At 43.8% G+C, this 21,582-nt stretch overlaps 1 protein-coding gene and 1 long non-coding RNA gene across 2 annotated transcripts in view; both read right to left on the minus strand.

Moving 5' to 3' along the window:
- Positions 1 to 14: 14 nt before the first annotated feature.
- On the minus strand, positions 15 to 621 carry LOC107107178. Its single transcript, XR_001482386.1, has 3 exons — positions 510 to 621; positions 217 to 276; positions 15 to 87 (listed from the first exon to the last, which is right to left on the minus strand). It is a non-coding gene; the product is annotated as an uncharacterized LOC107107178 (long non-coding RNA).
- A 13,420-nt stretch (positions 622 to 14,041) lies between these two features.
- The window catches only part of LOC107107174 (cat eye syndrome critical region protein 5-like), a 22,400-nt gene continuing 14,859 nt past the window's right edge, over positions 14,042 to 21,582 (minus strand). Inside the window, exons 5-8 of the mRNA XM_015407433.1 lie at positions 19,948 to 19,981; positions 18,159 to 18,333; positions 16,128 to 16,316; positions 14,042 to 14,456 (exon numbers count right to left, since the gene is read on the minus strand). Of these exons, the coding sequence (XP_015262919.1) occupies positions 14,042 to 14,456; positions 16,128 to 16,316; positions 18,159 to 18,333; positions 19,948 to 19,981 (813 nt within the window). The remainder of the gene's footprint in view (positions 14,457 to 16,127; positions 16,317 to 18,158; positions 18,334 to 19,947; positions 19,982 to 21,582) is intronic.

A 21,582-nucleotide genomic window follows, 5' to 3' on the forward strand; every position in this document is an offset into this window, starting at 1 on the left:
CCACCGAAACCCGCCTGGTCCTGGCCCTAATATAGACCCGGCGGGATTTCAGCGAGAGCTCCGACATGACCACGGCAGGTGGAAAATCTGTGGTTGGGAGAGAGAAAAGGGAAAGATACGCCGGGGAGTGGTTGACATGCAGCAGCCCTAGTCTCCATTCACCACCTTCTTGTGGCCTGCTATGCCACACCACCATGGAGAAGAGTTCAGACTTACCTGTTGGGTTTCTGGCGGCAGGACTCCCACATGCCACTGTCTCGGTGGAGGCTGATGTGTCTGTGGTACACAGGTGAGAATAGGAGTGTTACACGAGAGACAATACCAGCTGCTTGACTCATATCTTGCAGAAGTGCACACAAAACTAAATGCCAATTTGCCAGTAAATGCTCAGGGGGAAGTGGCAGGGGGAAAACTTTGGGTGGCGGAGGGGGTTGGTTGTGCGAAGCATTATGGACAGAAATAAACCATAGCGATAGTCATCCCCTGAGAGCTGGTCTCACCATACCCACCTTCCAGTGGTGGGAGATCCTCCATATTTCCCTCATTCTCTGCATCATCCTCAGCCTCCTGGGTCAGGGGGATGTCAATGTCTCCTTCTGGAATGAAGAGAAAAGGCAGCCTGATGTCAATTTACCAGCTTCAGTTAACTGCGCGCTGTGCTACAGAGGAATCACAGATATTAGAGGCAACCACACAGCCATTCCTGAGGTACAGGTGATTGGAGCAATGGGAAGGATGAGGAGTCAAATCCTGGACAAGGCAGAATGGCTGGCAAGGCAATATTTCTGAGGGGTATCATGGCATACTGTCATGTTGACGTACTTTAAAATTTCCACAGGCCTAGATGTACTTTTTACAATAGAGAATGGCTATATGTTCTGGTTGCCAAAATGCCCCTGTCATAGCATTATAAGAACAATCCAGATTACTGACTATGGGGAGAAATTACCTCAGTCACCAGAGGGCCAGGGCTGGAGAGAGTGTGGGGTGGGTTGCTTTGTGACTTGGTGGTGGATCCCTCCCACAATTGTATGTGGACATAGATATATACTCACCAAGGGTGCTGGTCTCTCCCTCTTCTGGCAGGGAGACTTTGCTGGCTGGTGCCAGCAATACTGTGCGACAGCCTCCTCCCCGTCGCACTCACCCTCCCATGGAGGATCCTCCTCAGCTGTGGGAAATAGGGGCAGGGATGGAATGAGGCCCCTGATGTCTCGTTTGCCGCCATTGCCTTTTTGAACCTCATTCGTAGGTCTTTCGTTTTGCTGCAGCACTGCTCTGCCATACGGGTAAACCCCTTGGCGGCAAGCCCCTCAGAGATCCTGTGGAAGATCTCAGGGGTTTTTTTTGTTATGGGCCAGCTCTTGTATTTCTAGGTCCCCCCCATACAGCCAGGAGCTCAAGTGTCTCTGTGTGGCTCCAGTTCATCCCTTTCCCTGCTGACATGGCAGAGTGACAGGTTCCCGCCAGAAGCATCCCCTGAGGTGAATATTGTGAAATGAGTTCCGGCACAAGAGGGATACCTGTGCTATGTACTATTTCACCTTCAATCCAGCCCCTCTAACAAAACACTTCCCTTTGGACTTCTGACCCAAAAATGGCCTCCGTGAGATCCTACACTCGTCTAAACGCTAAAACGAGTGACCAGTTAAGCTTTGGTTTTATTAACGCTGGTGCGAAGCTCCGCTCATGCGCATACTTAATTTTTAAAAATGGTGGACGAAAAGCGGAAGTCTCAGGCAGCTTTCGCGAGCGGGGAGGGGGCTTCCAAACAGAAGTGGCACTACAATGGTGGAGAGCAATCAGATGGGGGGGGGGTAAAAGCGGTTACAACTGTTGCACTCAGGATACCACCACTTGAGGACCTAGTGGCAGAATACAATGGTTGAAAACTTTTTGCAATGGTTAGGGACGGAAGGCAGATGTTCTACGTGTGAACGCCAGTAAGTGCACCAATTCCAACCGGCACCTATACCGTTGTAAATGCCCCGTCTGAACGCACCCATTGTGAGGGCAGCGTGCATGCAAGTATTAAATGAAGGGGTGATAGAATTCAGAAGCCAGATTCCTGAGAAAAGGCCATTTTAAAATCCCAAATTGTCCTCTTCATAGCTGATAATCCATAATGAGTGTCAGAGTTGCAGCTCTGCACTAGAAATTGCATCGTGTTTCCACAGACTTGGTGTTCATACCCTCTTAGGGTTGGACCCTGAGGTGGCCATGTATAAGAAGAAATTAACTTCTGCTCACACAAAGGGGAGCCTGTGATTTGTGCAGAACCCCCCACATAATTTAGCCTTCCTACTTTACAGCAGACAAGGAGGTTGGAAATATCTCTCCCACAAAATAATCTGAGACTATATAGATCCTTTGTTTCCACCCTAATTTCACACTCTTGGAACGTGCACCCTTTCAGAATGTCAGGGAGTACTGGGGGCAACTGGCCTCTGGAGTCTAAAAGAAGGCAGTCCTGAATGAAGATTGCCATGAGTGACACTGAAGCAGACTTTAGTGAAACTCATCTGATTACTTTGTTCATAATCCACCACCCAAGCCTGCATCTCCCACTGGAGATGTATATAACACTGCTCTTCCCTATTGTAGGTCAGACTATAGTAGCTCTTTACATTTGCCAGTGCTTTCACCCTCTAAAAGCTTAGCAGAGCATGGAAGAGACAGACCTCCTTAGGGTTCCAGGATGCTATTTTTGAAAACCTATGACTGGCAGATTCCTAAATCTTTTAAGAAATCCTCCTGCTGCATTTCTTCAAAGCTCTTAGAGGATACTGGGGAAGGAACCAGCAAATGTAAAATGCCTGACTCTCCTCTTTAACCTTCCTTACTGCAGTGGAAGATAAGATGATTTAAGATTTTTAAGTAGTTTCCAGAATCCTAGGAATAAAGAAGAAATAAAATGATAGCAAAATTAGTTAGGCAAGACCCATAAAGCTACTCAACTTTTGTAGAAAAAAGCATATGTATTGATTTACAAACATTATAGGTAAAGCCTTTCCTTGCTCGAAAGCCTGTCGGATCCGACTCTAGGGATGCAGTGCTCATCTCCGTTTCCAAGCCGAAGAGCCAGTGCTGTCCAAAGATGTTTCCGTGGTCATGTGGCCGGTGTGACTAAACGCCGAGGTGCACGGAACGCTGTTACCTTCCCACCGAAGAGGTACCTATCTATCTACTTGCAATTTCTTGCTTTCAAACGGCTAGGTTGGCAGGAGCTGGGACCGGAGACAGGCGCTCACTCCATCATGCGGCACTCGGGTCTTGAACTGCTGAACTACCGACCTTCCACTCTGCAGTTCAGCATCTTAACCACTTGAGCCACCGCAGCCCCAAACATTATACACTCATGTAAATATAAATACTGAATAACTTCCTTAGATTACAGCATTAATAACATTGAATGGGAGTTTGATGCTAATTAGATCAGGATTTTAAAAATCTGCACATGCAAAATATCTGCTAAGGACAAAAAAGGCAGAGGAATCAAGCTGCTCCGAATACTTATATACTCCAAACAAACCCCAAGAAGCCCATAAAGTCAAAAAGCTTATTCGTAACATCCTGGATTCCTTTACTTGAACCATATGTTCAGTTGGGTAGCTGTGTTGGTCTGAATCACTAGAACAAAGTTTGAGTCCAGTGGCACCTTTAAGACCAACAAAGTTTAATTCTGGGTATAAGCTTTTGTGTTTTTCACATAATGGATCTTTAGCTTGCCTCTAATATTCTGGCTGGACTCTTATCTTGTACAGAAAGCCAAGCCAAGAACATTCAAACAAGATAAATATTTCTATCTTGTACAGTTGAATTTTAGCATAACCCCCTGGGAGACTGTTAATCAAGTATGCATTTTTTTAATCAGTTTTCCACACCCAATTTTGGACTTACTGCTTTGCTCTACTGCCCTCCAATGGATAATGAAAGGAATAAATGGCAAATCCTTGCCTCCTACCTGGAGATATTTTCTGAAAGTTTAGTGCATCATTAATCTTGAATCCTCATACACAGCACTGCATGTATACGTGGAGATGCCTTTTGCCCCAAGTTAGAGCCACTGGAAGATTGGTTCCCTACTCTGCTTTTAGCAGATCCGCAGAGTCCTAGCAACACAACTTCGGTGCAGCTGTTTCGTTTATCATTGCAAATAATCAATGCTTCTTTTAATCTACACAAAAGTGTAGTGGCTTTGGGCCACATAAGGCTAAAATACCTGTACGTAACTGTAAAGTTCAATAAATGCTTCTTCTTTTTTTAATTGCATTAAATGGAGCACTGAAGGCATTTCACCTTTATGAAAGTATATAAAGGAAAGACCTATGATACTGTAGAAGTTGGAGTGAAAGATGAGGGTGGCTTAGAAAAAAACCCCCCTCTTTAGTTCTGGGAATCAACTTTGATTGTGTATTTCCAAGGAGACTGTTGCCACTATCTAGCCTTCTTTGAGGCTTGACATCTTGGAAGCTGAAGGTAGAAGACCTGGTCTGACAAAAGTATTGAACGTAGAAAAGGTATAGTGAGGTGGAAAGAGCACAAGCCTGATTCTCCTTGGATCAAAATGACTACCTATATGTTGAAGTTATCTCTAGAGAGGTCAAGTTAATCACGCCTACTTTCTACTTCTTTGTTGTTGTTCAGTTGCACAGTCGAGTCCGACTCTTAGCGACCCCATGGACCAGATCACACCAGGCCTTCCTGTTTTCCGCCCTCCTCTGAAGTTTGCTCAATTTCATGTTCGTTGCATCTATGACACTGTCTAACCATCTCATCCTTTGCCATCCCCGTCTTCTTTGACCTTCAATCTTTCCCAGCATCAGGGTCTTCTCCAGTGAGTGCTCCCTTCTCATTTGGTGGCCAAAGTATTTGAGCTTCAGTTTCATTATCTGGCCTTCTAGGGAACAGTCAGGGTTGATTTCTTTTAGGATTGACTGATTTGATCTTCTTGCAGTCCAAGGGACTCTCAAGAGTCTTCTCCAGCACCATAGTTCAAAAGAATCTAATCTTCGGCGCTCGGCCTTCCTTATAGTCTAACTCTCGCAGCCATACATGACTACTAGGAATACCATTGCTTTGACCATGCGCACTTTTGTTGGCAGGGTGATGTCTCTACTTTTTATCATGCTGTTTAGGTTCGCCATCTCTTTCCTCCCAAGGAGCAGGCGTCTTTTAATTTCATGGCTGCTGTCACCATCTGCGGTGATCTGGGATCCCAGGAACGTGACGTCTGTCACTACTTCCACGACTTCCCCTTCTATTTGCCAAGGAGTGCTGGGGCCGGATGCCATGATCTTAGTTCTTTTGATGTTGAGCTTCAAGCCCACTTTTGCGCTCTCCTCTTTCACTCTGAGCAAAAGGCTCTTAAGTGTCTTTACTAGAGCTGTCAAATTAGTTCATAAATCGGATCAACTACAATAAGATTAGCCTGAAATCCTAATAGTTCTGCCATTATGTTTCAAGTAGACTGCACTCAGTGTCAAGCCTTCTAGGCCCACACATTGCAATTTGTCTCCAGCTATAAAAATGCAGCTATTTTGCTTGGACCAAATCTACCTGTTCTTGGGCCAACCGAATGCAGAGTTGCAAACAAATTATAATCAAACTGAGCCCCCTCTTCCCAAAAGAGGCCTCTTTCATGGTGTTAGGAGCTATAACTGGAAGCAGCTGGATGAGCAGCCACTCACAGGATGCCCTGGGTCAGCATTCATCCTGAAATGTTTGCACCTCACTTTTATGTCCTCCTGCCAACCTAGCAGTTCGAAAGCAAGAAATTGCAAGTAGATAAATAGGTACCACTTTGGTGGGAAGGTAACAGCGTTCCGTGCGCCTTGGTGTTTAGTCATGCCGGCCACATGACCACGGAAATGTCTTCGGACAGCGCTGGCTCTTCGGCTTGGAAACGGAGATGAGCACCGCAACCCTAGAGTCGGATTCGACTGGCTTTCGAGCAAGGGAACCTTTACCTTTACCTTTACCTTTATGTCACCCTTTTTTTAGATACCAAGATGTAGTTTTGCAGCCATCTCAGGAGCAGTGAAAAGACTATACATCATTCACCCCAAAAAGAAGGCATACTGTGTAGTTTAATCTCAGTTAAAACACAGAATGGATACACGATGCTCAAAACATTTTTTGAAAATACAGAATGGATAACACATGAAATATTCAATCACAGCAGTAATGAGGGCTTTACAAGAAATTCAGGTGTTACAAGTAAACTGATTGTACACGGTTTCTAAAGTGTATTTGCTGAATAATGAGGTATACAAATGCCAGAACAGTAATATGTAGCAGACACTATCAAGTCAGGACAGAAACAAATGCAGACTAATTAGTGGCTATTAAGTTTGACTGTCTGATACTTGCCTTGTGCTTCTGCACTTGAGGAAGACTTGAAGGGTGCAATAGAAAATGAGATTAACTCGTCTTTTGTAAACATTAGACAAAACCCCATATCTGGAATATCCTCACAGTGACTGTGATTTACCACCACAACTTCAAAGTTACTTCACTCAGACCTTTTGCTCAATGTGCTGTCATCCCCTCCCCGGAGATCAATCCAGTGAACAGAAATCTTGGTTTCGCTGAGAGAATTTTTATCCTGCTTGTCTCATGGCAGCTTACAAGAACACCCAGGCTACACGTACTACACTTGTGGTAAAGAAAATGCACCATCACCTCAATTATGGAATCTCAGTTAACACTACGAATCATATCTTTTAATACTAGGGTAAAGATATATGTTTCACTTCAATATTTATGTTTTGTATCTCCTGTGTGCATTTATATACGAATATAGCAACCTACTTTACACGCATTGTTATTTTTTACTCTGTATTTATTCAAAGATCACAAACATATCTGTACACCTATTCTTGTTGATAACACATGTTGTTTGTTTATACTTAATAAAAATGTATTGTATATAAAAGAAAGAACACCCAGGCTCAGATTTTCTTGTGAAAAGCAAAGAAGAATTGATACAAAAGCACGCACTCCTCAAAATAAAGTGAAAAGGGTTACAGCAACGTGTAGCTGGCGGCCACACACAGGACTTCCATTCCTTTAGTTTATTTATTTACATTATTTATAGTCCACCTTTTCTTGCAGGTACTCAAGGTGGATTACACAGAATAACTCAGCATAATCATCGGGACGGGGCATGCAACAGTCGATGTAATAGGGTTTGACCTGTAAAAATCTTGAACCAACCAGAGATCCGAGACAACAGTGAAGCAAAAGCTTAAGTATTAATATGACACACTAAACAATGTAAAGATTACACAGTAGGAACCAACTTACAGCAACAGAGTACAAACTATAGACAGTGGTATAGTCCCTAACCCTTAACCTCAAGCTTCTTTCTGAACCATTTTGTTACAGTACAGCCCTATTTCCTGTGCAAAAAGCCCTCCTGAGTAATTCAGTTTTGCATAGTTTACAGAAAGTCAGGAGGGTGGGGAATTCCTGACCTCCTCAGGCAGGGCATTCGATAAGGTGGGTACCTTAACAAAGAAAGCACATGTATAGGCAATTGTTGACTTGGGCCATTTACAGGGTGGCACCTGCAGAAGGCCTTGCTCAGATGAGCCAAACTGTCCTGGAGGGGCATAGGGGGAGAGGCGGTCCCACAGATATGTCGTGAAGGCCTTTGTATGTGATGGCCAGTAGTTTAAATTGATCCCTGTAACTGATGGGCAGCCAACAGAGTGACTGCAGAATAACAGTAATATGCACACTCCATCCAACTCTCAATAACGGTCGAGCTGCAGCATTCTTCACCAGATGGAGTTTCTGAACTTAGTTTAGAGTACTGAATTGTTTCTTACCTTACAGAAAAAGTAAGACAGCAAGGGTACCTGTAAGCAGTCAGCAATAAGAGGTACCAAGTTTTCAGCAGTCAAAAATCTGTCACTTTAAAACATCTGTACTTTTAGATACTGTATAACATCAGAATATATAATGATCTAAAAGGACAGGAAGATGCATTTATAAAGAATATAAAATACTTAGCACCAGCAGAATCTGTTCCTATGTACGCTACCCATTGCATCCAGTGCATGGGTGTTCTTCACTTATGCAGGTAAAAATAAAAAATGTTGAGTGCTGCACTATTTACCAGTCTGGGTAAATACCCCTGCGTTGTTGTGTCTTACCTAATATACCCCTACTAGGAAAAAGGCCCACTGTGGAAATAAATACAACGGCCTCTAGAAAGAGGCTCTGGGCGAATGCCCCGGCCTTGGGACACTCAGTGTCAATTTGCTGTGGCGACCTCAGCAGGGTATAATGACACTGAGTCCACCATTTTCTCCAGAGGAACTGATCTCTGCTACCCTAAAGAACAGTTGTAATTTTGAGTGATCTCCAGCCCTCACCTGGAGATTGGCAATGATGGTTCCCCAGAAGGGAATAGTTGGTTTGGAGGGTGGAGTCTATGGCTTTGTACCTGTCCAAGGTCCTATGCCTCCTGAAAACTCACCCTCTCCAGGCTCCATCCCTCACATCTCCAGGAATTTCCTACCTGGAGTTGGCAACCCTATCTCCTTCCCAGCCAATCATCAACCTACCTTTATTTTCCCCTCACTCTTCAGCTTTCCACCCCCCACACACACCTGCAGCCTCTCCCATACTCTGAAGCCCTGACTGCTATGTCACATTGGCATATGGGGGCCACCTCAGCAGCATATAAGGATACAGAGGCCACCATTTTCTCCAGGGGAACTGATCTTTGCCATATGGAAAGCAGTTGTAATTCTGAGTGATCTCCAGCCCTCACCTGAAGAGTAGACACATTTTACCTCAGAACAGCAAACTGTTTAGAATGTTAGAGGCAAAAGCCAATCAAGTTGCATATGCAAATGACCTCTGTGTTCCGAGGCAAAGGCCAATGAGGCTGCATATTCAAATAACCTCTGTGTTCTGACTGGCTATGGGGGGGGGGAGAGGAACAGCAAACTGTTTAGAATGTTGGAGGCAGGACTCAGGCAAAGCAGCAAGTGGATAGGGAGACCCTCTGAATGACAGATCAGAGAGCAAATTGATTTTGGAGCGTGTGGAATGTTCTAGAGAAGTGCCACCACCATTCGGCTTTTATTTATAAGGGAGATTAGCTGCCTTGGTTAGGGTCCTTGCCTGACCCTCCAATTCTCTATGAGTCTTGATGCTCAACAGCTAGCTCTAAATATCCCTGAACTCCTTGACTACTCACTTCCTGTGCCAATAAGTTCCATCCTGTAGCATCAGGCTCTCCAGCTTCCCTTCATCCTTGACAGCTTCAAACCAACGAAGGCATACGTGCCTTAAGAGTTGAAACAGAAGACCAGTCCAGATGCCCTGTTTTCAAGACCCACCTGAAAGTAGCTGCAGAGGCCTCCAAATCTGATTGGCACAGCAGAGGTGCAGATCCCCCCCCCCCCCATTCTATTACCCTGTCTAGTCCACACCACAAAATCGCCAAGAAAATAGTGCAGAGAGAAAAGGTTAAAACCTTCCCTGCTCTGATCTAATGGGAAGGAAATTTTAAATCCCTGCAATTAAGTTCTAAGTGAGGAGATCCAGTTACTAACCTCCCATGTCACACTTGTTTTGTGCTCATCCTCTTCACCACCAAAGACTGAACCACCTCCTCTGCTCACCCTCTTCCTCAAGCCATATATATGATCAATCTACCACCCTTAAAAAAAACCTTCTTTGCTTCAAATGTTTTCTGCAGTGATGGGGTGGGGTGGGGGGAACACTTCAAGATGGCACCCTGCAGGCAGAGTTCCTAAAGCAACTGCAGAAGTCCAAGTGCTTCGTGGTGCTTCCCTTTCCACTCTCTGAACAAAGGATGTGAAAGATGTTTAGGGGTCAGGGGATAACTTCTGGACAACTTCTTACTTAAATTTGTAGCCTAAGGCTGGGACTTCAGCCTAGTTTACTTTGCCTGCCTTGAAAAGCACATATTCTATGTGCCACATCCATTCAAGCACTACTACAGTTGTTAGCTCTGCATTAAACAAGACACATGCCTTGTTTGAAGTATGTTCTTTAGAACTGGAAATATTCTGACTGCAGGGTGTTTTTTTTTCCATTTAAAAAGTCGTTTCTAAGAATTCCAAAAAGTGGAGGCAAAAACGTCTCTTGGAATACAAAATGAAACAATGTGAAGTCTAAAAATGAGTATTAAAAGGTTACGTTTCAGAAACCAAAAGGTGCAATACTTGCATATAAATCTATGACATCCACGTTAGACGTGAATGTTGGGTATGTTGCTACATATACAACAATGTATACATTTTGAATTTTCATCATTGTACACCTTGTGAATCTCTCTGATATGTCAGTTCCGTCTGTTGGTGTTTAAATTGTAACTCTGGAATACATACCTTTATTCATATTTCTAGTGCTTTGCTCTATTTCACTCTCTCTACACAAAGCACAACAACAAAAAGCTCAACAGCACTGAAGTGAAGTGAAGAGCACCCAGACTTGAACTGTTGGCTAAAGTGCTTCATCAGTTCTGGGATTTCAGAGCTCCTGACCTCTGTAAACATTTGTCATAAGAACCCTAACTGATCTGTGATGAGATGCCATGGCTTTTGTGCCGTATGAACATGCTGTAACATAACAACTCCATAACAGTTTAATCACCATGTCAGGACTTTTGTGCCACTCCTCTGTAACATGCTTCTTGAACACCATTTTACATGGCAACAAACAACTGTGAAGGTGTCCAGCAAAATAGTTTTAGATGCCCACAAAAGTGTTATTTAGGTCTAACACCATTTTCTTGTGACCCTGGACAGTTAATCAGTAAAGGCACTGCTAAAGATAATTGACACTATCCATAAGAACACTGGCGTTACAAAATGCAGGTATTTTAAGGCTGCATTTTCCCAGAAACTGGGGAGAATGTGTGGAAACTACTCCACACAAGTACTGTGTTTGCCCCATCTAGGTTCACAAAAGCATAAAGACCAAAGTGTGTTTTTTTTAAAAAAAACTCAACAACGACTTCTGGTCTGTGGATTGGCGATGGCGGTCGCTCTCCCCGGAACTCGGGGAGGCGATTAGCACACCAGCAGCATGGAGGGGTGCCACCTCAAGTGGCATCCCCACAGAGCCTTTGCGAAAGGCTCCAGGCCAGAGGGCATTTGAGGGGTAGCCTCTTCGACGGCTTGATGCCGGAGAATCGAGGCTTCCCTCTGCCCTAACGGTCCTGCCGCTGTGTGGCCTTTGGGCGCAAGCTAATTCAACCGGGACAAGCGCTGGAGATCGAGTGGAATATCGAATGCCGGGAGCGAGGTCAGAGAAGTGACCAACAATGAACGTGAGTTCTATGTAAACTGAGTATTTTAGAAAAAAAGAGCTTCCCCCCCCCGTGGGAAAAGCGGAGCGCAAAGAGGGACGCCTCTTAAGCGCATGGACAGATAAACGCATCGAAGGGGCAAGGGGGGAAGCAAACAGCGATTTTGTTCTGAGAGACTTATCTGAGCGCTGATAGTGAGGTAACGATTTTTGGAGCCCTGGGGAAGCGGTTTGAAATTGTAAGCAAACGAAAAAGATGGCGGCCCCGCAAAGAAAGTTTAAAACGAAACCAGGCAGTCAGAGCCCAAAACCGGAAGAGGGAGCAGACGTCATGAAAATGTTAGCGGATATGCTCAAGCTGGTGATGGAAGAACTCAATGGTATTAACCAGCAACTGACCTTGCTGAACCCAAACTTCGCATTACAGCAGCGCCAGCTGGCAGAAACGGAAAAGAAAGTGGAACATGCGAATGAGAGAATCACAGAGATGGATACCGCAAATAAGCAAATGAAGAAAAGAATGGGGGAAGTTGAAACAAAACAAACCCTCCAAGAAAACCGTTTGTTACAACTGCAAATGGAAAAGACTAACATGATTCTTAGATTCCAGGGAGTTCCCGAAACTGAAAAGGAAGATCTGAGGATGACTCTTGGTGAGATTATTGCTCCAATAACAGGTTTACCAGCGGAAGAAATAATTAAAGATATGGAGGCTGCCTATCGGGCTTACTCCAATTATATTAAAAAAAATAACCTGCCTGGAGAAATTGTTGTCAGACTTTCAAGAAGACAGACTAGAGATGCCATTTTAAAAGCAACATCAGCAACTCCTCTGAAACTGGGAAATACTATTATTAAGACTTTAAAAGATATCCCATTTAAAATTCGTCAAAAGAGGAAAAGCTATAAAGAACTAATTTCCTTTCTTCAAACCAACGGAATTCAGTACAGATGGGCGGTCCCTGAAGGTGTTATCTTTAAAATCAACGACAAAAGAGAGAAGATTGACTCCATTTTTAAAGCCAAGGAGTTCCTGAGACGCCAGTTGGGATTGGGGGAAGAATCTAAAGATGAAGAAACCAAGTCAAGTGACTCTGCTACTTCTGGAATGGATGAGGACTCTGCTGTGGAAATGGGAGCGGGAGCAATGAAAGCTGTATACGACTTCAGAGATAGAAAACCGAAGTAAAGGAAGAAGGACTCTGAAAATTGCCTTTTGAAGCAAAGAAGTAAAGAAGATGCTCAGAGAGCTCTCATATAACAACTAACATATTAATACTGAAGCTGTGATAAACAAGAACTCTACTGGTATATTGTTTTACTAACACTTTAAGCATTAACATTTAGTTTAACACGGAAATGATCTCCTTCTCTTGGGTTTCTAGTCTTAGTGTGGGTATCTTTTCTGTATCCCTAGTTGTAGTCCCCTCCCTTATATTTCTTTTGTAGTTTGTAGTCTTATAAAAAAATAATAAAAATATCCCTCCGGGGATTAAAAAAAACAAACCCAACAACTACAAATAGCTGTAGCTTTAAAACTGGCAGTCCTTCAGATTTCAGTCTAGATCATGCAAGCAAGACAGCTGGATTGTTGCTTCCTAGTATCTGGCACTGGTCAGAAATATATTTTTGTCTAAAACACTCCCTGCTGCTGAGGTACCCAGAAATTCTCTCTCGCACAGACATCGTCTTTCCAAGTGTGTTATAAGTAAACACATAATATGCAGGTCCACTTTAAAAAAACAGAAAGTATTTCACCATACAGTTTCTTTGGTTAAACGGAATGAACTATAAAAGTGGTATCATACCAAATAAGTCGTTATCATTTAAAAGTTTACACCCATAAAGCAAGCCTGTAAAAACCCAAACACATGGTACTTAGGCAGGACATGACTCATTAAAACATTTAAACAGGGGTGTGTAACTGCCATTCTGATTTGGAGTTTCAGGCTGAAACACCCATCAAGCACATTCTGAAGTTCAATGCTGGAGGAACACCGAAACTATTAATAAAGCGTCAGTGTATTTACAACTTTAAGACTGAGATCACTCTTTAACATGAAGGGAATTTGAGGGCAAGCTCATCTGTTCTTGCTCAAACCCCACTCAGATCAAATGAGCTGCATCAACTTTCCATCTACTGAATTGTGCTCAGGGACTGTTCCATTAGACCCCTCAATTCAGTTAGTGCTTCAAGTCACCCACGTTCAAACAGAAATCCAAAAGGAGGGTAGCAACCACATCACTTTCAGGATACCCTTTGAGTGCATCCCCAGTGTCCCACATCTTCTTTCCATAAAGGAAACAGAGCCACAGAATGAAATGAAGGGCATTATAGATGGAAACAGCAGCAAGGGAAAGTACAATGCTGGTGGGACAGAGCACTGCAGTATCCCTTATGAGTTCAACCGTTAAACTCAACTGCAGCTTAACTAAAGCACACTTCCTTTTGCTTTCTCTGCTTCCCCAAATGTTGGACATTCCACATCTTTCTGTGCAGAGTTCTAGAATGTGACTCTGAGCTATGCTGTCAATCTGTAACACAGCAATAGCCACCAGAAGGGTGTCAGAACACAGATTCAACCAGATTGTAAGGAAAGTGCTGTTAGAACACACAGGAGTGTTGTTGTTGTTTTTAAAAAAGTTACGGGTAAAAAAATAAACACATTAGGAAGAGTGTGATGCTAAGGATCTCTGTTTCCTCCCTCCCTCTTCTTAGGAGAAAACCTTGTTAAGGAAGTCATTAGGGAGTCCTGTGATTTTCATCTGGTGTGAAGTTCTCCAGCTGGAAGATTAGGTCAACAGCAGCATCAACATCTGACACGACATGGTCAGGTTCTACTAAAGCAGGGTCAAACCTGAAATCTCTGTGCCCATGGAACACAGTCTTGGTTATGGTCTCCCTGATATCAGAGGGCACCTCTGTGTGAGGGCTGGAAACCCCAGTGCACACAAGGACAGACCTGCAGCTGGCAGCAGCAGGAGATGCCAGTTCACTTTCCCAAGGGTTATCGATGTCATCTTCCTGAGAAACGGCAGTAGATCCTGTGCCACCTGCAGCTTTGGCCTGGAGACGTGCCTTGGAACCTCTTCTGGCACTCTCTTCAAGGTAGCGGTTGTAAAGATTAGCACCATAGATATCGGTCATTAAGTTATCCCTAGACAGCCAGATAAACAACATCAGGATTAGCCTATTTTGAGTGTGTGGACAATGTTTTTGCTTAAAGCATCTCACTAAGTGTGCAATTAAAACACCAGGCTATCGGAATTATATTGCAGCAATCAGAATTTGGAGAGGAACTGCACACACGGTGCATATGGTAGCATCTGGGCTTGATGGGTACAAATATCTAAGCTTCTTTCCTGAATCTTTTGCTCCTCATCAAGCACCCCTGGGGACCCAAGCTGTAAAACAGATCTCTCATTACCTCTGTGAAAGGTTAGTAAGCTTCAAGCTCCTTCATAGAACATTCGTATAGTGTACTTTAGAAAGACCAACCAATAGGCATGAATTACAATATTAAGAAAGTGTTAACAGTTTCACAAGGACTGCCCTCCCATATGTGTTCCGGCTTTAAACCAGCATAGTCAGGATTGTCGTATTGAACAAATGAAGCTGCCTTATAGCAGAGCTGGGCCATCTCCCTCAGCACTGGCTATTCTGATTGGCAGCATCCTTCCAGGAGAGAAACACCTTGCTCCTCAAGATCTATACCACCCCCTCTTTGTAACACAGCAACACAAGCAAACAGTCTGATGTGTCAGCATTCACATTCACACATCATGGGTGTGAAGAAAGTCCGAAACCCACATGGAAGGGGCTGAAGACTGAGAGGCTGTATAGTGGGAGAAGGGGGGGGGATTTCTGCAGCTAAGCGAACCTCTCCAGCCCCTCTCCTTGGGGAAACACCTACCATCATTCTCAGTTCAGAAGGGTCAAGATGGGTAGTCGTGTTAGTGTGTCTGTAGCAGTAGAAAAGAGCAAGAGTCCAGTAGCACCTTGAAGACTAACAAAATATGTGGCAGGGTAGGAGCTTCCATGAGTCAGAAGAAGTGAGCAGTGACTCATGAAAGCTCGGACCCTGCCACATATTTTGCTAGTCTTTAAGGTGCTACTGGACTCTTGCTCTTTTCTACTAGTTCAGAAGGGGTGTAAATAGAGTATAATAATGGAAAGCAAATCAAGTTGAAACCACCTTAAGTTTGATGGCTACTAAGATATGCATGATTAACCAAGTTACTCTGACACCACTTCCAAGCTGAAGTCAGTACACTTTGGCCCATAAGCTTTCAATATTATCAACTAGTACATCATCAGAGCTAACTGCAGATGGCAGGAGATGTGGTTTCTAGTGAGTGATTACTGAAAAAAGGGGGGTCTACATTTGTTTGTTTATTTATTTATTGTCTTTACTGTTTTTGCAACCGGAGTCGTAAACAGCAAGGGGTTCTAAGTTTGCAGACATAGTACATAGCTATATAACACACAAGTATCCAGCAGACTGCATCCCTAATTGGCTGTAAGTATGCCTGCAAAAGAGTATTGGTAACAGCTGGTAACATTACCAGATTAGATTGTGCTATTTTCAGGGGCCCACAAAAATAATCCCCTCAAACATCTGGGCTTTCCCACTTCTACATTTTGCAAAAAATTGTGGAGGAGGAAAGGCCAACATTAAATCCTTTAACTCAGTAGGAATAGCCTACATGAAACACTAACCCTTCCTTTTTGGAGACGGCAATGGCAAATAGAGAGAGAAAGCTTTGGCTGGCTCTTCTGTAATAGTCGGTTCTATAATATAAACTGTCTCTTCTATAGTAGGACTTACCCAATGGCATACAAGGTCCGAATAGGCTTTTTCCATTGTTTTGCGGCTGCTTGCGTTCTGATCAGGTACTCTGCATAGTGATAGGTCACTTCGCTAGGTTTTCCGATCAAAGCCTCATATCTCAGCTCTTTGTCAGTGATCTTTTTGTAAATGTTCTCCAAGCAAACCATGAATGTTCCATGACCAAACCTAAGGAACGTAGAAATAAAATGTGGACAGTGAGAAGGAACCATCAGCCAGAACAAAACACGTCACCTGTTCATATTGTACTTCCAATGTGAAGCAGGCTGAAACAGTTCAGTCCAATTTTTCATTTGCTAGAAGAATACTAAACAGCAACTGCATAACTCCTGTTAAGGCATTATAGAGCTGTCCTAGGCACTAGATCATCAAAACTGGTGGAGTACAGGGAGAAGCTAAACTATATGGTCTCCACTTGCTTCTTTCTGGCAGGGAAAGCAAAGAAGCCAGATGTCCATCTGCATTTACCCAGCTAGCTATAGTTTCTCCATGTGAAATTAATAGTTCCTCAACAGAAGCTGTGTTATAGTCTTGTAGCACCTTAAGAGATTAACAACATTTGATTTCAGCATAAACTTTATTCACACCTAGTGGCCTGGATCCAGAGAATGATATCCACTAACATAAGGGATTTCTGTCAGCATTGGGCTTCCTCACCATCCCTGTCCCGCTACAGTCTGTATCAAGGAAAAATTTGCCACCCAAGGACTGTGAGGGAAATATCATGTGGCTTTCATTAAATGGTTTCACATAATCTCATCCGCCCCCCCCCCCCCGGGTTGAATGGGGACTTGAATTTTTCAACTCACTACAGATATTGACCATCTTAACCAAATCTGGGTGTCCCTTTCCATTAAAAGCGTAACCATCTTAGCTAAGCTAGTAGAGTTACATAATTACATTTCACCTCGTACATCCTGTATTCCACGGTTGATTATGTTTTTCACACCATAAAAGGCCCGCCTGGTGAGGAGCCACTGCACTGCATCTGAGAAATGTCCATGAAAGCTTACACTACAATAGAGTTGTTAGTCTTGAAGATGCCACAAGGCTCCTGTTTATTTTAACAGGCTATGACAGCAGTGAGGAAGAAGGACTGGGCGATCACTTCTATAACTCTTTCATTCATTCAGTTAACACAGAGGATACTAAATCCATCTATACATCTCTCTTGGTCAGACAGACGGCAATAATTGCTTTGCAAAGCTTTTTTTAAGCGTATAAAGCACACATTCGATTCCAGTGGCACCCTTAAGATCAACGAAGTTTAATTCAAGGTATAAGCTTTCGTGTGCATGCCAGTGTGCCGTGCACACAAAATCTTATACTTTGAATGAAACTTTGTTGGTCTTAAAGGCGCCACCGGACTCGAACTTTGTTCTGCCGCTTCAGAATAACATGGCTGCCCACCTGAAAGTACACATTGTTTCTGTTTATAAATGTGTGCTGAACGCCTTCACTTTTCTAGGTATTTTAAATAAGTGGTTTTTAAACTGCCTTTCAAATGAAGGTTACTGAGGAATAACCATTCTCAGACTCCTAGACAAGAGACTCCCAACAACACTCTCTTTGGCAGTGATTTGTTTATTGAGATATCATCATCATCTAGGCGAGTACAGTACTGTGGCAGGGAAATTCAGAGAGAGAGACAGTTCAAAAGACCCCCTCCCCCCCCATAAACCAATCACACTTTGCAGCCATCCTGCCTAGCACTTGAATTACTACCCCCCACACACACACCCGGGAACATATGATCCCGTTCTCTACAATAGCGAGCTGGCACAGCTTTGCTTTCAAGGTCGGCTCTCGAGGAGGGAGGTGTCTTAAGGAAGAGTTACGACGCCCATTTATAGTGTGGTTCACTCACTCAGCCATTCACCCCCTGCAGGAATTTCCCTACCCCCTGCAACTATGGCAAACTAATAAGAGCCTGATACTTGTAAGATGTCTGGAAAAATACACACGTGTGGAAAAATACTCCTGACTGCACTTGTATATACTTGCCACTACCTTGGAGAATGGGCTTCAGCCAACCACATCAGATCCATATTGCAAGCTAGTACAGGCATATGTGGGTAAGAGGACTGTGAATATGGATTCCCAGGATGGCCATTTGTCAGAAGGACATCTATTATCAACTGCAGGTTGGTCTCCCACCTGACTGGTTCACCAAACAAAACAATTGCTGCAAGACAATGAAAATAATTAATACGCCTATATGCTAATTGTACATAAGACAATTCTGCCCTTGCTATCACTATTGTGAAATGGAAGAAAGCCTGAAATAAGCGGAAGGTAAAGGTAAAGGTTCCCTTGCTTGAAAGCCAGTCAAATCTGACTCTAGGGTTGCGGTGCTCATCTCCGTTTCAAAGCCGAAGAGCCAGCGCTGTCCAAAGACATTTCCGTGGTCATGTGGCCGGCATGACTAAACACCAAGGCGCACGGAACGCTGTTACCTTCCCACTGAAGTGGTACCTATTTATCTACTTGCAATTTCTTGCTTTCGAACTGCTGGTTTGGCAGGAGCTGGAACTAGAGACGGGAGCTCACTCCGTCATGCGGCACACTTGGGTCTCGAACTGCCGAACTACCGACCTTCCACAGCCTGCAGTTCAGCATCTTAACCAGTTGAACCACCGCAGCTCTACTACCAGCTAATAACCTTTTATACACACACTATGCATGTCTGAAGAAGGAAATGAGATTAAAATTGTTTAGTGCTTTAGAATGTACTTATTTAACACTTTAAACAGCCACAGAAGATAACAAATCATATTTGGTTTCCACACTTGTTTAAAAAGCTCATTGCTTGACATAAGGAAATTTTTTAGCATGCCTCAACTTATTTATTGGTTTGTGGAGCACAAAATATGATTTTAATTGGGTTGGATTGTGTAGCTGCTGTTTTTCCTAATGCTACTCTCTGTAACTCTTTTTGGATGTGCTGTTATCTAGGAAATCAGCGATATGATTATGGAGGATGGGTGCTGGATTTACCTTCCTGCTTCTTTTTTGGGACAGGGAATACAAAGGCAAGAGTCTGGGTCTGGCTAAAATAGAAAAAAGCACACTTAGCTGTGAATGGAGGGAGTACAGAACAGAACAGTTAAACCCAGCTACTATAAGACAACTTAGGCAGCAAATTGTGGGAACTACGTACAATGAGTATTCTCCACATACAGGAATAATCAAGGTTCATCAGAACCCACCATTAGCATTATCAAGAGGTTTTAAATAGCCAGATGTTAAATCTAATTCTCTTAGGAATAATCAGAGCTAGGGATGGGCACAAACCTAAAAAAGGCAGTTTGGTTCAGGCAGCCCACAAACCAAACCCCAAAATGAAAGGGCCCCACAAGAACTGGTTTGGCAAGTTTGGTTCCCCTTTTTCCCAGTTGTGAAAAAGGGGGTGAGGATCACCCTGGAAAGGATTTCCCTTCCACCTTCCCCCTCACTGCAGCCAGGAGAAAGGGAAGGATTGCCCGGGAAGGGGCTTCATTTAACCCTTCGGTTTTGCTTCCCCCCCCTCTCAAAACACAAGGAACAAAACTGAAGGGTTAAATGGCTGCCAGCTGCCAACTGTCTAACCCCTGCTCCGCTCAGCCGTTAGGTATAAATGGCTGGCCCCAAATAGCTGAACCAAACCAGCCAAAGGTCTGGTAAATGTTCAGGGAATGCGCCTTGCCCAAATGTTGGTTCCCGAGCTCTGAACCCGGCCAAATTCAGCATGAACTTTGGCTCGTGAGCTGGTTCCTGCCCATCCCTAATCAGAGCAGACATTAGCAAAGTGCATACTGACCCTCAATCTTGGGAAGTTCCACTGCAGGTGCATGCTGCAATAAAAAAAAAGGAGAGCTTAAGTAAGAAAAGCATCCTCTACGGGCACTGGTAGAAAATTAAGTTAGTCGCTTACTGTGGTTCTAACAGCATCACGATTCATGTCCTCTGAAATTCTTGACATGTCTGCTTATTTATTTATTTATAATTTCAATCTATATACTGCCCTTCTCTGAATTCACAGAGCTCAGGGCTGTTAGCAACATAATATTACAGAGTTTAAAATCCAAGAGACAAAAATAGGTAAAAACAACATCAGATGGCATCAAAAACAAATTTACAGATTGCATCACTGTCTTGCAATGAGCAAGAGAAGGCAGAGTGGGGGAGGGGAAGGGAGTGCCAGATACGACAGTACATGCTGCTGTCCTCATCCAAAAGCCTGGCGGAACATCTCTGCCTTGCACGCCCTGCAGGACTGCATAAGGTCCCGCAGGGTGAGGATGTTATTTGGCAGAGAGTTCCACCAGGTAGGAGTCCTCTGGTCAAGGACAGCTGGACACCTTTGGGGCTAGGGACCACCAGTAAGTTGTTCTCAGCAGAGCGTAAAGCTCTTCAGGGGACATGCCAGAGGAAGCTGTCTCAGAGGTATATGGGTCCCTGACCACTCAAGGCCTTAAAGGTCACTACCAGAAACATGAACCTGACCCAGTACTCCACTGAGAGCCGGTGCAGCTGGCGCAGCACAGGCTGAATGTGTGCTGTCCATGGCACTCCTGTCAGGACCCATGCCACCACATTCTGGATCAGTTGGAGCTTCTGGATTAGTCTCAAGGGCGGGCCAGCATAGAGTGAGTTACAGTAATCCAATCTGGAACGGGCCACCGCATGAATTACCGTGGCCAGGTCAGGGCGAGACAGGAAAGGAGCCCGTTGCTTTGCCTGGTGCAACTGGTAAAACAGCAGCTTGGAAGATCAAATATAGGCTCAGCACCGTGTGATAGGATGGTTTTATTGTGTTTTAAATATGTAATTTTTTTTTTTAATAAAGATTTTATTGGCTCCCCTAAAAAGGGGAGGTATTCCGCTTAAAAGAAAAAATGGGAAGGGTAGACAGTGGGAGAGAGAGAAAGCTGAGTGATATATAAACTGGTAAATTAAACTGTTAGTAATGTCCAATTAATCTTCTTGGGCTTCTTCTGTGTGTTGTCAAACTTCTTTTCTTAGTCCTGTCACATGTAGTTCTCTGTTAGTATGTTAGTAATGTTCCTTTGAATTTCTGTTAATAAAAAAAATCTCTTCTGTGCACATTCAGAACCGCTTCTTTGCGTGCTGGGTACTTTTACTATCGCTGACGTGGAGGAGCTTCCTCTGTTGTCTTCTCCTTCCGGCTTGTTAGATCCTCCTTCGGGTTGTAATACTCTCAGTTCATGCACTATAAATCCTCTTCTTTTCATGCCATTACCGGAGGTCCCCAGTTTTGAGAATGGTATTAATTTCATTTCGCTATTATATCCGCTCCCAAACTCTCTCTGGGTCCTCCTCGCAATTGTTGACTTATATAAGCGCTTGCCAGGCACTTCTCGCTGTCACAATTCAAACTTTTCCATTTTACAAAACTCCCGTCGGATTCATAGCCATAAACAGTCCAAACATT

This window comes from Gekko japonicus, unplaced genomic scaffold (assembly GCF_001447785.1).
Source record: "Gekko japonicus isolate JY-2015 unplaced genomic scaffold, Gekko_japonicus_V1.1 scaffold408, whole genome shotgun sequence".
Taxonomy (NCBI): domain Eukaryota; kingdom Metazoa; phylum Chordata; class Lepidosauria; order Squamata; family Gekkonidae; genus Gekko; species Gekko japonicus.